Source organism: Hyla sarda, chromosome 3 (assembly GCF_029499605.1).
Source record: "Hyla sarda isolate aHylSar1 chromosome 3, aHylSar1.hap1, whole genome shotgun sequence".
NCBI classification, from domain to species: domain Eukaryota; kingdom Metazoa; phylum Chordata; class Amphibia; order Anura; family Hylidae; genus Hyla; species Hyla sarda.
This window is the reverse complement of record NC_079191.1, coordinates 129,076,698-129,093,402: the sequence shown is the minus strand read 5'-3', so window position 1 is coordinate 129,093,402 and position 16,705 is coordinate 129,076,698. Positions and strand designations below refer to the sequence as shown.

Genomic DNA, 16,705 nt, shown 5'->3' with positions numbered 1-16,705 from the left:
GTCCTGACGAGACATTGCTGGGAGTGCTCTGGTTCACTCTGACCTCTGGGTCCAAGACCAATTAATCCTTGCTTTGGGCTCTCTCCTAGACTGCTGTAGTGTATCTTATTTTCTGGGTCTGTCCTTCTGGTCCTTCGTGATGATTGCGGACTTGGGCACGTGTAGTTCACCTGCCCATACTTCTCCGCGATCCCTTTGTGGGCCAGTCGTCCCGGTGACTCGAGAGTCTCCAGTTCCATGTCGCCGTTCCGGGTTTCCAGGTTACTCCTTGCTTTTCAGTTTCCTTCTTCGGGGTCCATATACTCCCTCCGGGGTTGGACGGCACGCCTGTCTACCAGGTTGTTCCAGTCGGGCCATTTTTGGACTGCAGCATGGCTGTGGTTTCTTCCCGCTGTTCAGCCTATGTGTTGTCCTATTAGATTCCGCTCTTCTCCCTGGGTGCTCACACTGCCCCTGGGACAGTGGTTTTTGGCGCTACAGCTTTTTGGTTCGGATCTTCTGCACCAAACCTCTCCGGAGATGGTTCCCATCTCTCTTTTTCCAGAAGTTTCTGGTCTTCACCTTGACTGGCTCGCCTTCGGCTCTCCCTGGCGTTTTCTCGCCAGGTTCTCTGGTTTCGGTTGGTCCCCTGTATGGGGTTCTCTTGTCGTTCCCTTTTTTGCTTTTTTGTTCCCAACCGGGCTCTCCCTCTGTCTGTTTCTGTGCTTTTTGGAGTTGGTTTCCTACCTCTTTCCAGGTTGGTTCGGCCCATCGGGTCTCCGCAACTTCCCTTCTTGTCTGTCTCTCTCTCTCACTCACTCCCTCCAGGGTCTTGTTCGTGAGTCTTACGACCGGCTGGAGTTCAGTCTCCGGACTGACTCCCTTACTCTGGTGTTCTTCCTACCCCAGGGACTGCTTTGGTATGTCCCACGGTCTCTGTGTCTCCCAATGAAGAGCGACCGAGAGGAGATTCTTTTTCTTTTGTACTCACCATAAAATCTATTTCAAAGCCCTCATTGAGGGACACAGCACCCACCCTGTTCATTCTTGTCCGGATAAGCCTTTTACGGTTCTTGGGTGTTTCTCCGGGATTCCTTTCTAGAGATCCTTCGTTGTCTCTTAGTTGGCTTCTATTACTGCTTTGTGACAAAACTGATTACCTCACTTCCAGTGGGCGGGTATATCCTGCCAGGGAGGAGCCGACTTTTTTTTTTTTTCCTACTGGAATGAATGTTACAATAGATTTTACAGTGGGTACAAAACAATCTCCTTATCAGGTATCAACGGGATAGGGGATAAGTGTCAATCTCCAGAACGGGACCCCCTCATAAAGAGAGCATGTGCTGCAGCGCTCAAATAGAAATTTATAGAGCGCATGTCGTCTGCAGCACGTCATCTCCCTGAGAGCCAGGGGCCCGTTCTGAAGCCAGGGAATGATAAACTTCATGTGGAAAGTCTTTATTATTCAGCAATGTACTTAATTACTTTATTTATTCATTTAGCATCTCCAAGGGAAGAAAAAGCAGAGGAGAAATCTCCAGTACCTACAAAGATTAAACGTGAACCAGAAGAAAAGCAGTCATTGAAGAGTCCCTATAATGGGTAAGTAGTTTTACTCCTATAAGGATCTAGAAATAAAATGCAAATATAAAGATGCTTGAATAAACTAAAATGGGACATTCTATTTTCCTATGTTCCCAGAAGCAACCTTTTAGCATCTCATTGGTGTGTAGGTGTTATGTGGTCTCACCTTTATGTAAATAGTATGGTCAATGGTGCTGCAAGAACTAAAGTGGTGTTTTATTAGGGCCAGTAAGCTGACAAGGATCACTGAGCACCTCCTTCCTCTTAATATGAGAAAATAAGTTTTTGTCAGGCTGGGTTCACATCACGTTTTTACCAATACGGGACCGCATACGGCTGGGGGAACTAAAACCTTGCGCTCCCCTATCCCTGCCGTATGCCACCCGTATGTAATTCATTTCAATGAGCCGACCGGAGTGAAACACTTACTCCGGTCAGTTCATTTTTGCCCCTTATGCTGTTTTCCATCGGACCTCAAACCATGGTCAATTACGACTTTAGGTGCGGTGGAAAAAATGCATACAGGGCAAAAAATGAGCCGACCAAAGTTTCCGTTTCACTCCGGTTGGCTTATTGAAATGAATTACGTAAGGGCGGCCTATGGCAGGGATACCGGAGTGCAAGGTTTTAGCTCCCCCCAGCCGTATGCGGTCCTGTATTGTTAAAAACGTGATGTGAACCGAGCCTCGATAGTTTATACTTTACATTGCATGTCACCTGTGCCTCATTTGAATTCATTTTTTGCAGCTTGAGAAAAGAAAACAAGAGAAGTGTGAGCAGGTCACGATCACGAACAAAGTCAAGATCCCGCTCTCCAAGGAGACAGTAAGTCTTGATCGCTGTTGTACAAACTACAGATTAAACTGGTGCTTAAAATAAAATAAAAACCCTACACAATACTTTCCCATGCAGTCATGGGTGTTGCTCACCACTTGTAGCTTATTCTGAGCCCATGCCACAATTAACTAGCATTTGCCAGACTTGGTGGGAAAGAATAATTCTAATTTTTTTGTTTTAAAGAATATTTTATGTAATAATCCAAATGATATACAGTCATGGCCATGAATGTTGTCATCCCTGAAATCTTTCAAGAAAATGAAGTATTTTTCACTGAAAAAGATTGCAGTAACACATGGTTTGCTATACACATGTTTGTTCTAGGGATCGACCGATATCATTTTTTATTTTTTTATTTTTTTTAAGGACCGATACCAATAATCTGTGGAGGTTAGGGCCGATAACCGATAATTTATACCGATATTCCGGTATAAATTATCGGCTATTTATCCCCCAAAAACAACCGCTGCGGTGTGGGGGGGAGGTGCGGTGGGCGGTCGTGGTCTGATTATCGGCAAGGTAATTGCTGATACCGATAACGCCCAAAATCGTGAATATCGGCCAAACCGATAATTGGTCGATCCCTAGCTTATTCTCTTTTGTGTGTATTGGAACTAAACCAAAAAAGGGAGAAAAAGCAAGCAAATTGGACACCATGTCACACCAAACTCCAAAAATGGGCTTGACAAAATTATTGGCTCCCTTAACTAATTTGGTTGCACACCCTTTGGGAAAAAAACTGTAATCAGTCGCTTCCTATAACAATCAATAAGCTTCTTACACCTCTCTGCCGGAATGTTTTCCCAACAGCAATTTTAAGATCTCTCCACAAATGTTCAATGGGATTTAGATCTGGATTCATTACTGGCCACTTCAGAACTCTCCAGCGCTTTGTTGCCATCCATTTCTGGGTGCTTTTTGACGTAAGATTGGGGGGCATTGTGCTGCTGGAAGACCCAAGATCTTGGGCGCAAACCCAGCTTTCTGACATTGGGCTGTACAATGCGACCCAAAATCCATTGGTAATCCTCAGATTTCATGATGCCTTGCACACATTCACAGAGGCATCAAAACAACCCCAAAACATCATTGAACCTCCACCATATTTCACTGTAGGTACTGTGACCTTTTCTTTGTAGGTCTCATTCTGTTTTCAGTAAACAGTAGAATGATGTGCTTTACCAAAAAGCTTTATCTTGGTCTCATCTGTCCACAAGACTTTTTCCCAGAAGGATTTTGGCTTACTCAAAGTTCATTTTGGCAAAATGTAGTCTTGCTTTTTTATGTCTCGGTGTCAGCAGTGGGGTCCTGCTGGGTCTCCTGCCATAGCGTTTTATTTCATTAAAATGTTGACTGATAGTTCATGCTGACACTGATGCTCCCTGAGCCTGCAGGACAGCTTGAATATCTTTGGGGCTGCTTATCCACCATCCGGACTATCCTCCTTTGACACCTTTTTAATCAATTTTTCTCTCCCGTCCACGCCCAGGGAGATTAGCTACAGTGCCATTGGTTTCAAACTTCTTGATAATGTTGCGCACTGGACAAAGGCAAATCTAGATCTCTGGAGATGGACTTGTAACCTTGAGATTGTTGCTATTTTTCCACAATTTTGGTTATCAAGTCCTCAGACAGTTCTCTTCTCCTCTCAGGGGTGTGGAAATTTTATTTAAAAAAAACTACTTGTCCATGGGACTAAAATGGAGCAAAATCTACTTGTCCCTCATGACTATCCACTTGTCAGGGCCAATTTTCGCTTTTACGCTCTAATTTTTTCCTCCTCGCCCTATAACAGCCATAACTACCTACTATAATGATACCTTTTAATTTTTCAATAACATATTCTCTGAACCAAAAAAAATAATAATTTATATTTATATTAAGGGAAGTGAAATTGAAATAGTAAAAGATAATTTAGCAGATTTGGTGGTTTTCTTTTCTACGCCATTTACCTTGTGGTTGAGGTAACCTGTTGGTTTTATACTTTAGGCCGCCTGATTACAGCAATACCAGATTTGTATAATTTACGTCATGTTTTACGAATTCTGAACTTTTTCTAATTTTTTTAATTGCCATTTTTTAACCCCTGTAGCTTTATTTTTTTTCCCGCATACCAGGCTGTATGAGGGCTAATTTTTTGCGCCATAATCTGTTTTTTGTATCGGTACAATTTTGGTATTGATCTGACACTTTAATCTCAACTTTTTTTCTGGGATATTATAAAAATTGCAAATCTGTGGTTTGGTATTTTTTTTTACATTTACCGTACGGGATACATAATGTTATATTTTAATAGGTTGTACAATTGCGCACGAAGCGATGCCAAGTATGTTTATTATTATTATTATTATGTTTACATGTTTTTATATAGGAAAAGTGGGTGATTTGAACTTTTAACATAGAAGGGGTTAATGCAGCGTTCTTCAAACTGTGGCCCTCCAGATGTTGCAAAACTACAACTCCCAGCATGCCCGGACAGCCAACGGCTGTCCTGGCATGCTGGGAATTGTAGTTTTGTAACATCTGGAGGGGCACAGTTTGAAGACCACTGGGTTAATGTGTGTCTTTCAAACTTTTATTAAAACTTTTATTTATTATTTTTTATTTTTTTTACACTTAAAGGAGGAATCATTAGATTCCTCAGACAGATGAATAGAGTTCTATTGAACTCTATTAATCTTTGTGCTCTGTGATCCATTGATAGATCCTGGCTGGACCAGGCTCTATCAATGACAGAGCCGGGGCAGGAGGGAACAGAGGTAAGCCCTCCGGCTACCTCTATAGTGGATCGCCCCCCTGCGATCGCGCTGCGGGGGGGGGGGGGGGGGGGGGGGATCCACCCCACTAGCCCACCAGGGAGCATTCACATGTCCCTTTAGATGCCGCTGTCAGCTTTGACAGCGGCGATCTAAAGGGTTAATAGCCAGCCGTGGCGATCGCCGCATGCTTGCTATTAGCGGCGGCCCCCGGCTACTGAGAACAGCCGGGGGCTGCAGATTATGGAGCGGGCAGGCATCCCGAGCCCGCTCCATACTCCCCTGTGAGCGCCGCATACAGTCTCCCCGTGGAGACGTGCGGGGAGCGAAGGCAGAGGACGCAGGCCACGCTCCCCTCATCTCCCCCCGCACGTCTGCAGAGCAGGGGAGAGAAGGCAAATACACAGCTTCTCATCTCCCCTGCTCTGCTTCGGAGGACAGAGGCTGCAGAGTATGGAGGGGGCAGGAGTCGGGTGCCTGCTCCATACAGACTGCAGATCGCCGCCGCACTTGTCAGGTCCGGCCCTGCTTGCCCGAAGCCGGGCTAAGGGCCGGACAAATTCACCTGCCCGGCGCCCAAAACTGCTAGTCCCGGGCGTCGGGTGATAGGAATTCCACATCCCTGCCTCTTTCTTTTGTTTATGCTTAGTGTGGCACACACACACACAATGCAAAGACTAAGTGAACTTTTTATCTCCTTTTTATCTGCTTTCAGGTGTGATTTTTATATTGCCCACACCCGTTACTACTGCGCACACACTTTTATAATTTTTTTTTTTTTTTTTTCTTCAGCTATAATAACAGGAGGAGCCGATCTGGAACTTACAGCTCAAGATCAAGAAGCAGATCTCGTACTCACAGTGAGAGTCCACGAAGACATCACAATCATGCATCCCCACACCTTAAACTAAAGCATCGAGATGATATGCGGGGATCAAACAGACATAGCCATAAACGGAAAAAGTCTCATTCCCCCACCCCAGGCAAATCCCGGGAACATGGTGATCTTTCCAAAAAGCACAGACATGACCGCAGCCACCATCGGGATAGAAGAGAGAGGTCTCGTTCATTTGAAAGGTCACACAAAAGTAAACATCATGGCAGTAGTCACTCTTCGCACAGCAGGCACAGGCGCTAAATGCCAAACCAAAAGGGAAATAAATGTTTGTACAAAAGCCTACTTACAAAGTCCTTACAAACAGTTGACCACATAAAAGGACACTCATCAGATATTTCTAGTTTTCTTTCAATGTATATCTTTTTGCACAGTATACCTTGACAGTATGACAAAAAAAATGGTCAGAAGACATTGATCTAGAGTTGTATTACATCAGCTTCTGTGGATGGATTGCCGTAAAAGGTCTAAATTTTTTTTTTTATATAAACTGACTGCAGACACTGGTATATTTAAAGATTTATTTAAAGACTTGTGAAATCTTTCATATTGGTTTTAGTCTGCATGTAGACAAATTGAATTTTTATTAGGAAATAAATGAGAAAATCCAAATATCTTCTGGCCGTCGTTTGTGTGTAATTCCCCCAGCGGTGAATTAAAAAGATTAGAACACTCATTCTAACAAAAATCCAATATTTTCTTTTCTTTAGCCTTTGAGCCAATGATGCCAAATACTAATGCTTTATTTATATATAATTTATTTTAAATCCAAGAAATTAACAGTATATGTGTAAACTGTTAAAGGCAGGAATACATGTTTATTAGAGATGAGCGAACTTACAGTAAATTCGATTCGTCACGAACTTCTCGGCTCGGCAGTTGATAACTTTTCCTGCATAAATTAGTTCAGCTTTCAGGTGCTCCGGTGGGCTAGAAAAGATGGATACAGTCCTAGGAGACTCTTTCCTAGGAATGTATCCACCTTTTCCAGCCCACCAGAGCACTCGAAGGCTGAACTAATTTACGCAGGATATGTCATCAACTGCCGAGCCGAGAAGTTTGTGACGAATCGAATTTACTGTAAGTTCGCTCATCTCTAATGTTTATCATCTATTCACTGGATTGAGTTGACAAATGTGATTTCAATGATGGTCCACTGCTGATCACCTGAAGGGGTCACCCTCATCACCTGTTAACATTTGTGGCTACATGAAGTTTTAACATGCATCCTACCATTCCATTCACAGTATAGGCCAGGAAAGTTATCGTTTAAAGAATGGGTGGGCAGCCCTACTTTTACTTTTTATATACAGAGTGATGGTTTGAGTGTCCATATAGAACACTCAAGCAGAGGAGTAGGGATTGAGGGGCATCCAGTGCTGGGTTAAAAAAAAAAAAAAAATGTTACATCACATAGTAGCAATATGGTGCACAAAGGTAAAGGGTGCTGTTGTTGAAGAATAATTTTATATATTTGTTTTATTTGGTCTGCAAGGCTGCGGCTAGAGATGAGCGAAGTTACAGTGATTCGATTCGTCACAAACTTCTCTGCTCGGCAGTTGCTGACTTTAGCCTGCATAAATTAGTTCAGCTTTCAGGTGCTCCGGTGGGCTGGAAAAGGTGGATACAGTCCTAGGAGAGAATCTCCTAGGACTATATCCACTTTTTCCCCGTTCTGCCCACCCACAATAGGCAGGGCAGGACGGGAAACCGAAGGGGACCGGCGACTAAGTCCACTTACCCTGCGGGCGAGGCTGCAGGGCGAGACTATCTGTGTTGGAGATTGGCAGGCAGCATGTCATGCAGCTGGCTCCCTGGATCTGACGGAAGACGGTAAGTTGCCTAGCAACATCTAGAGGGCTATAGTTTGAGACCACTGTACAGTGGTCTCTACACTGTTGCCCTCCAGATGTTGCAAAACTACAACTCCCAGCATACCCAGACAGCTGTCATGCTGGGATTTGTAGTTTTGCAACAGCTGGAGGGCTACAGTTTGGAGATAACTGTACAGTGAACTGTGGCCCTCTAGATCTTGCAAAACTACAACTCCCAGCATGCCCACATAGCAGTTTGCTGTCTGGGCATGCTGGGATTTGTAGTTTTGCAACATCTGGAGGGCCACCACTGTGCAGTGGTTTCTAAACTGTAGCCCTCCAGATGTTGCAAAACTGCAAATACCAGCATGCCCAGCAGCAAACTGCTGTCTCGGCATGCTGGGAGTTGTAGTTGCATACCTCCAGCTGTTGCATAACTACATCTCCCAGCATGTTAAAGTTCATTTACACATACAACTTTAACAAAAAGTTGTGAAATACTTGTGAGGTGTTAAGGCTCACTGTACCCCTTTGTTACATTCCTTGAGGGGTGTAGTTTCCAAAATAGTATGCCATGTTGTGTTTTTTGTGCCATGTTTTTTTATTTTTTATATGCTGTTCTGGCACCATAGGGGCTTCCTAAATTCGACATGCAACCCCCCCCCCCCCCCCCCCCAAAAAAAAACATTTCAGCAAAATTTTGCTTTCAAAAAGCCAGATGTGACTCCTTCTCTTCTGAGCATTGTAGTTCACCCGCAGAGCATTTTACTTCCTAACATGGGGTATTTACATACTCAGAAGAGATGGGGTTACAAATTTTGGGGGGCATTTTCCCCATTACGCTTTATAAAAATGGTAAATTTGGGGGGAAAACTGCACTTTAGTGAAACATTTTTTTTTTTTTTTTTCATTTACACATCAAACTTTAATGAAAAGTAATCAAGCACCTGTGGGGTGTTAAGGCTCACTGGACCCCTTGTTACGTGCCTTAAGGGGTGTAGTTTCCAAAATAGTATGCCATGTGGCGGTTTTTCTGCTTTTCTGGCACCATAGGGGCTTCTTAAATGTGACATGCCCCCCAAAAACCATTTCAGAAAAACTCACTCTCCAAATCCAATTGTCGCTCCTTCCCTTCTGAGCCCTCTACTGCGCCCGCCGAACACTTGACATACACATATGAGGTATTTCCTTACGCGAGAGAAATTGGGTTACAAATTGAGGATTTGTCTCCTTTTACCTCTTGTAAAAAAATTCAAAACTGGGTCTACAAGAACATGAGTGTAAAAAAAATGAAGATTTTGAATTTTCTCGATTTTGCTGTTATTCCTGTGAAACACCTAAAGGGTTAAAACACTGACTGAATGTCATTTTGAATACTTTGAGGGGTGTAGTTTTTATAATGGGGTCATTTGTGGGGTATTTCTAATATGAAGGCCCTTCAAATCCACTTCAAACCTGAACTGGTCCATGAAAAATTCAGATTTTGAAAATTTTGTGAAAAATTGCTGCTGAACTTTGAAGCCCTCTGGTGTCTTCCAAAAGTAAAAACATGTAAACTTTATGATGCCAACATAAAGTAGACATATTGTATATGTGAATCAATATATAATTTATTTGGAATGTCTATTTTCCTTACAAGCAGAGAGCTTCAAAGTTAGAAAAATGCAAAATTTTCAAATTTTTTCATCAAATTTTGGAATTTTCACCAAGAAATGATGCAAGTATTGATAAAATTTTACCACTAACATAAAATAGAATGTCACGAAAAAAACAATCTCAGAATCATAATGAAAGGTAAAAGCATCCCAGAGTTATTAATGCTTAAAGTGAAAGTGGTCAGATGTGCAAAAAACGCTCTGATCCTACAGTGGAAATTGGCTGGGTCCTTAAGTGGTTAAACACAAAAGAAAAAACATATTATTTTGGGGCCTTTAAAACCAGAAAGAGAACCTGTCAAGTTATTTGAGAGTGATTATTCTTGACGAATAGGTAGACCCAAGAGTGTTCAAAAGTAGGCTCCCCTTGGACAAAGAGGATTCTGGGAGGAAATTATGAAGATAGGTATTTTGGTTGCTAAGTTAGTGAAACCTACTTCCATCCCTTTTCAGGATTTTAGTTATATGATCCCAATGCTCCCAGAAGGAACTATCTGATAAGTCTGCATTTCAGAAGGGCCTCCATCCAGACATGTATGAGGGTTTTAGGACTTATGACATCCTACTCCCCCTCTTTGTTTACCACGTAGGCTGGATCTCATTCTCCAGGTTCCTGTTTGCTTTCTGGACCTGGAGAGATTTTAACTGTCAGAGCCTTTCTGACTTTACCACTATATATACCATTAATTGGTGCTTATGAGTAGAGATGAGCAAACTTACAGTAATTTGATTCGTCTAGAACCTCTCAGCTCGGCAGTTGTATAAATTAGTTCAGCCTTCAGGTGCTCCGGTGGGCTGGAAAAGGTGGATACATTCCTAGGACAGAGTCTCCTAGGAATGTATCCACCTTTTCCAGCCCACCGGAGCACCTGAAAGCTGAACTAATTTATGCAGGAAAAGTCGTCAACTGCCGAGCCGGGAAGTTTGTGACGAATCGAATTTACTGTAAGTTCGCTCATCTCTAATACCGATCAAAAATACAAAAGAATTGTAAAACTTTGCAGAACTGAGAAGAGCTTGTGTAGTGAAGCACAGATACAAATAGGCACAATGCACTATTTGTATTAGTGATCGTGGGGGTCTCCACTCTGTGCACAACAATCCAAATTTGGCACCTACAGTAAATGCCTGAACATAGCGCTTTTCTCTCTGCTGCATATCAATGTTCATATGAAACGTAGCTTTTAGCTCCATCCCCATAGCAGCTGTCTCCAGTGTGGGACCCAGCGCCGTATATTAGCATTATGTTGACTCTCACACAGATAAAAGATGTGTCTTATAAACAGCAATATGCAGCAGAGAGAACAGCACCTTAACCCCTTAAGGACTGACCCATTTTTTTACCTCTATGACCAGGCTCTTTTTTTTTTTAATTTGACATGTCTCTTTAAATGGTAAAAACTTTAGAATGCTTTTTCTGAGCAGAGCGATTCAGAGTTTTTTCGTGACATATTGTACTTTTTATAACTGGTGCATTTTTGTTGACACATGAAGCATTTTTTGTGAAAAACTTCAAAATATTGTGGTGTACACTGTGCAGTAAAAGGGATGTTATATTTATTCTGTGGGTCAGTACGATTATGGCGATACCCATTTTATATAACTTTCTAAGTTCGTTTTCCTTTTCTGAGCAAAATTATTTTTCTACCATTCATTTTCCTACAGCTGTAACTTTTTTATTTTTCGTCCAACACCATTGAGTGAGGGCTAATTTTTTGCGGGATGAGCTGTACTTTTCATAGGTATAATTTTTGTGATGCGTGCTACATTTTGATCTTTTTTTATTCCACTATTTGTACCAAAATTGGCGAATTTTGCACCTTAGTTCAGCTTTCAGGTGCTCCCGTGGGCTGGAAAAGGTGGATACAGTTCTAGGAGACTCTTTCCTAGGAATGTATCCACCTTTTCCAGCCCACCGGAGCACCTGAAAGCTGAACTAATTTATGCAGGATAAGTCATCAACTGCCGAGCCGAGAAGTTTGTGACGAATCGAATTTACTGTAAGTTCGCTCATCTCTAGTGGCAATAGCTATTATGTATATGATATGTGTTTTGATCTTTTTTGGTGATAATACAGGGCTTTTATTGGCAAAGGGGCATTTTTTTTTTTTTTTTTTTTTACACTTCATACTTTTATTGAAGAACTTTTTTATTTTAATTTTTACAGGTTATATTATGCTGCAATACATTTGTACTGCATCACAGTATGACCTGATGACATCTCACAGGCTTCCATAGCAGGCATACAGGAGGTCATAATCTGACCTCCTGCTGCCATAGCAACCAACGGCATCCCGCGATTGTATCGCGGCGTCGCCAATGGAGAAAAGTGGGAGAGCGCTCCCCCTGTCAACACCATAGATGCCATGATCAGGATTGATCACGGCATCTATGGGGATTAATGCGGCCGGGACCGCCGCGATTGAGGCTCCGGCAACTGCGGCGGGATTCCGGCTGTGATTGACAGCTGGTTCCCGTCGCTGATCTCCTGCGCTGCCCGCGGCAGTGCAGGAGATCGCTATGATGTATGCATACGTCCAATTGCGCGAACGTGTGGGATGATTGGACATATGCATACGTCCTATAGCAGGAAGGGGTTAAAATACATGTGCACAGTACTGAACCATAGTCAATGTTTCAAAAAATTTCCACACAATTAGTGATAAACTTTACTTGTACATTCGCACACAATTATACATTACAAAGACATACATATTACACACAGTACATAACAAAGACATACACACATGTATATTACACACACGGGGAGATTTATCAGAACCTGTGTAGAGGAAGAATGGAGCAGTTGCCCATAGCAACCCAGATTGCAGTACACTGTGTAGATGGACAGAATGTGCCTGCTCCTCTGCTCCTGTACCTCTCCTTACCCCCTTGCATAATACAGAGTTTGGTAGCGGCAGTAGATACAGTTCATGTGGTACTGCAGCCCACATCACTGCTGGGTGACTGATATTCAGCTAGCTTCCTGGCAGAAGATCTGTTTGGGGGCCCCTACAGTACATGTACTGTGCATAGTACGGGAATACTCAGTCATCTACCATAAAAATCTTCTAATAATCTGCACTGGGAGCTTCATAGCTGAGCAGCTGCATGCTTGCTTTATAGCACCAAGCACATTGTAGACATCAGATGGAGTGATGTAACGTACCGCCACTGGACTATAAAGCAGAAGAAACATTTTGTGGAGTGACACGTTACAAATTGGTGAATGACAGGAGCACAGTACTTGGCTGCCTGCACTGTGTCAGCTGTAAAGTTTGGCAAAGGAGGGTTAATGCTGTGGCATTGCCTTTCAGGGGTTGGCCTAGGCCCCTGAATTTCAGTGAAGAGAAATCTTAAAGCTTTAGAATACCAAGACATTTTGGACAATTGTATGCCTCCAACTTTTTTGGAAAGTAGCCCTCTCTCAAAGAGCCACCTAAGGGAATGTGGTTTTCCTTTAATTATTTGCTTAATACATTCAAACGCCTTTAAACTGACTGCCGGAAGAGGGGAGATAGCTGTTTTAGAAGTTCTTGTCCCTAGTCAGTACAAAGCAGGGTGCTGTATAGCAATAGAGAGGCCATGGTTGTGAGACTTACAGGGTAAGGATTCTCCTTGAAAAGAGTGCTAAAAAGACACTTTGAAAGAGAGCTACTTTTACTGAAACATTTTTTCCCAAAATTCCAATAGAACAAGTATGGCCTATAATTCTCCACATACTTTTTGGTATTCTCAAGGAGAATCCTTACCCTGTCCAACTTTGCAAGAACAGTCTGAGGAAGACCTCTTTTCAGTTCCAGCATGGCTGTGCCCCAGTGCACAAAGCAAGGTCCATAAAGACACAGTTGGAGGAGTTTGGTGTGGAAGAACTTGACTGGCTGCACAGAGCCCTGACCTCAATGACACTGAACACATATTGGAAAAACACTCATGGCTTCTGTCATGACCAGATGAAGAAGTACAAGAAACCTTCTTTCTTCTAGACATAAAGGATGCCTTACTAGGTATAAATAGGCCATGGAAGAGAGGTCTATCATCTCTGTACTCCCCCTGATATATTTATACATAGTTATTAGGTCGCCCCTGAGTTGTCTTTTTTTCTAAACTAAATAACCCCAATTCTGATAATCTTTCTGGGTACTGTAATCCTCCCATTCCCCGTATTACCCTGGTTGCCATCTTTGAACCCTCTCCAGCTCCACTATATCTTTCTTGTACACTGGTGCCCAGTACTGTACACAGTATTCTATGTGTGGTCTGACTAGTGATTTGTACAGTGGTAGAATTATTTCCTTGTCATGGGCATCTATGCCCCTATTGATGCCCCCCCTGATTTTATTTGCCTTGGCAGCAGCTGCCTGACACTGGTCACTACAGTTAAATTTACTAAGTCATTTTCCATGTCAGTCATTCCGAGTGTATTCCCATTGTGGCACTTGTAGTCCGCTGCAGGCATCCTCCATTGTATGCATTTTTATGCTGGGGATCGCCCCTAGCAATGGACTACAAGGGCAGGATCTGCTCCCCCAGTATAAATGCACAACCGCATTTGGGGTTGAGCACCTCCAGCCATTTGAGACCACGTTCTTTGTTGTTTGTTTAAATTTTATATTTGGAGGTGTGTAAACTCCAACATTAATGCGCCTTGAATATCTACAAGGCAGCATTAAGGTAGCACCTGTGATGCCAGGCACCCATATTAGCCAACTCAGGTGGGGCTTGCAGCTTGCCTCCCTCCTCCCATTGCATGTGTGCTCAGTCACGCTGGAGGGTATCTGGAAGGAAGTTGTGAGTCAACCGAATGCTGCCGTAATTGCCCACTGGCCCCTGTTTTGCTTATCAAGCACAGGTAGGATTAGCGTTAGGTCTCGCACCAATTTGAGAAACCTTGGCGTTGGTGTGCGGGCTCTGGTGTGTCCTTCATATAAGGATACACTGGCGAATGTCTCAATTTTAACATCAGTGTTGAGAGATAGCCAATGTATTGTTTACATCTACCACAGTAGTGCACCCATATTCCTGTATTGTATTATTCTAATTGTTACACATCCACACCATTTATCTGGTGCAGGATTCTATTGTGGCACTTGTAGTCCGCTGCAGGCATCCTCCATTGTATGCATTTTTATGCTGGGGATCGCCCCTAGCAATGGACTACAAGGGCAGGATCTGCTCCCCCAGTATAAATGCACAACTGCATTTGGGGTTGAGCACCTCCAGCCATTTGAGACCACGTTCTTTGTTGTTTGTTTGTATTCCCATTTAATACATATTCTCAGGCTGGATTTCAAATGTTGAACCTCATCTGTCACTTTGAAATATAATAAAAAGAATAGGACCCAAAACTGACCCCTGTGGTACCCCACTAGTAACAGTCACCCAATCAGAATAAGTACCATTAATAACCACCCTCTGTTTCCTATCACTGAGCCAGTTACTTACCCACTTACAGTACACGAACTTCGCTCCATGTCAGATGACTGGCGATGTGGGGCAGAGGCTCCTGACATCAAGACCATGCCCCGTTCATGATGTCTGTCACGCCTCCTCCCATAGACTTGCATTGAGGGTGCGTGGCTGTGGCGTCACGGGCCTCCGGCGCTGAACTCGATGCTCTAAACCAATGCCGGGTGCAGTACAGAGATCGTGGGTGTCCCCAGCGGCAGAATCCCCGCGGTCAGACATCTAGGGGCAGGGTACCCCTTTAAGATCAATGAAAGTAGCGTTATCTGCATAAAAAGGCTGTTTTTGGTTTTCTGAGCACCTCCAGAAAATAGCTGCACATTGTTGCCAGGTGACTGACAATGCCAGGGGTGGGAGGCCACTATTGTAATATGAACCTAGCCTAGTTTAGCGAGTCGGCTTCAAACCACAAATTTATATGTGGCTGCTGTAAAGCATATATCTAAATGTTGTTAAAAACAGCTCAGGCAAGATTGCTGCCCTATAAAAAAAAAAAAAAAAAAAAAAAAAAATATATAACAAGATTTTTGTATGTGGTCTTAATTTGCAGAATTATTTTTTTTTAAATAAAGACTTATGCTTCAAATCCTGCAGTGTCATGACTGTTGTGGGGAAAGGCCACGTGGTGGCAGGATTTACCTAAGAAAATGATGCTATGGTGCAATTCTCTAGGAATAGCTCAATATTACCTTAAATCAGAGGTGGGGAACCTTTTCTCTATCGAGGGACATTTAGATATTTATTAGATTCTTCGTGGGGCATAAACAATGATTAAATTAAAATTAGCTGCTATATTTAGTCAAATATTTAACTTTCTCACCCATAATGTGATGGCTGAAACTGCTTCTCTATGGTAAGGTGTGTGATGTTTCCTGGTATTAATGATGTTGCTACTCACAACTGCTTTTAAAGGTTTGTGTCAGTCAGTCTGGGGATTGCTTGCTTTTGTATGTAGTTCTCCCACTGCATAGAGGACCCCACTAAACAGGCGTGGCCGTAAATGTTGGCACCCCTGAAATTTTTCTAGAAAATGAAGTATTTCTCACAGAAAAGGATTGCAGTAACACATGTTTTGCTATACACATGTTTATTCCCTTTGTGTGTATTGGAACTAAACCAAAAAAGGGAGGAAAAAAAAAGAAAATTGGACATAATGTCACCAAACTCCAAAAATGGTCTGGACGAAATTATTGGTACCCTTTCAAAATTGTGGAAAATAATATTGTTTCAAGCATGTGATGCTCCTTTAACCCCTTAAGGACTTAGCCCTTTTTCACCTTAAGGACTCGGCCGTTTTTTGCACATCTGACCACTGTCACTTTAAACATTAATAACTCTGGGATGTTTTTACTTATCATTCTGATTCCGAGATAGTTTTTTCGTGATATATTCTACTTTAACATAGTGGTCAATTTTTGTGGGAAATTGCGTCCTTTCTTGGTGAAAAATCCCCAAATTTGATGAAAAAAATGAAAATTTTGAATTTTTCTAACTTAGAAGCTCTCTGCTTGTTAGGAAAATGGATATTCAAAATAATATTTTTTTGGGTTCACATATACAATATGTTTACTTTATGTTTGCATCATAAAATTTATGAGTTTTTACTTTTGGAAGACACCAGAGGGCTTCAAAGTTCAGCAGCAATTTTCAAATTTTTCTAAAAATTTTCAAACTCCCTATTTTTCGGGGACCAGTTCAGTTTTTTAGTGGATTTGAAGG

The 16,705-nt window shown here is 42.5% G+C and overlaps 1 protein-coding gene across 1 annotated transcript in view; it reads left to right on the top strand.

Annotated features, from left to right (window-relative positions):
- The window catches only part of CCNL1 (cyclin L1), a 33,329-nt gene extending 27,009 nt beyond the window's left edge, over positions 1–6,320 (top strand). The window contains exons 9-11 of the mRNA XM_056565027.1: positions 1,482–1,581; positions 2,311–2,388; positions 5,949–6,320. Of these exons, the coding sequence (XP_056421002.1) occupies positions 1,482–1,581; positions 2,311–2,388; positions 5,949–6,294 (524 nt within the window). The 3' untranslated portion in view covers positions 6,295–6,320. The remainder of the gene's footprint in view (positions 1–1,481; positions 1,582–2,310; positions 2,389–5,948) is intronic.
- The last annotated feature ends 10,385 nt before the right edge of the window (positions 6,321–16,705 follow it).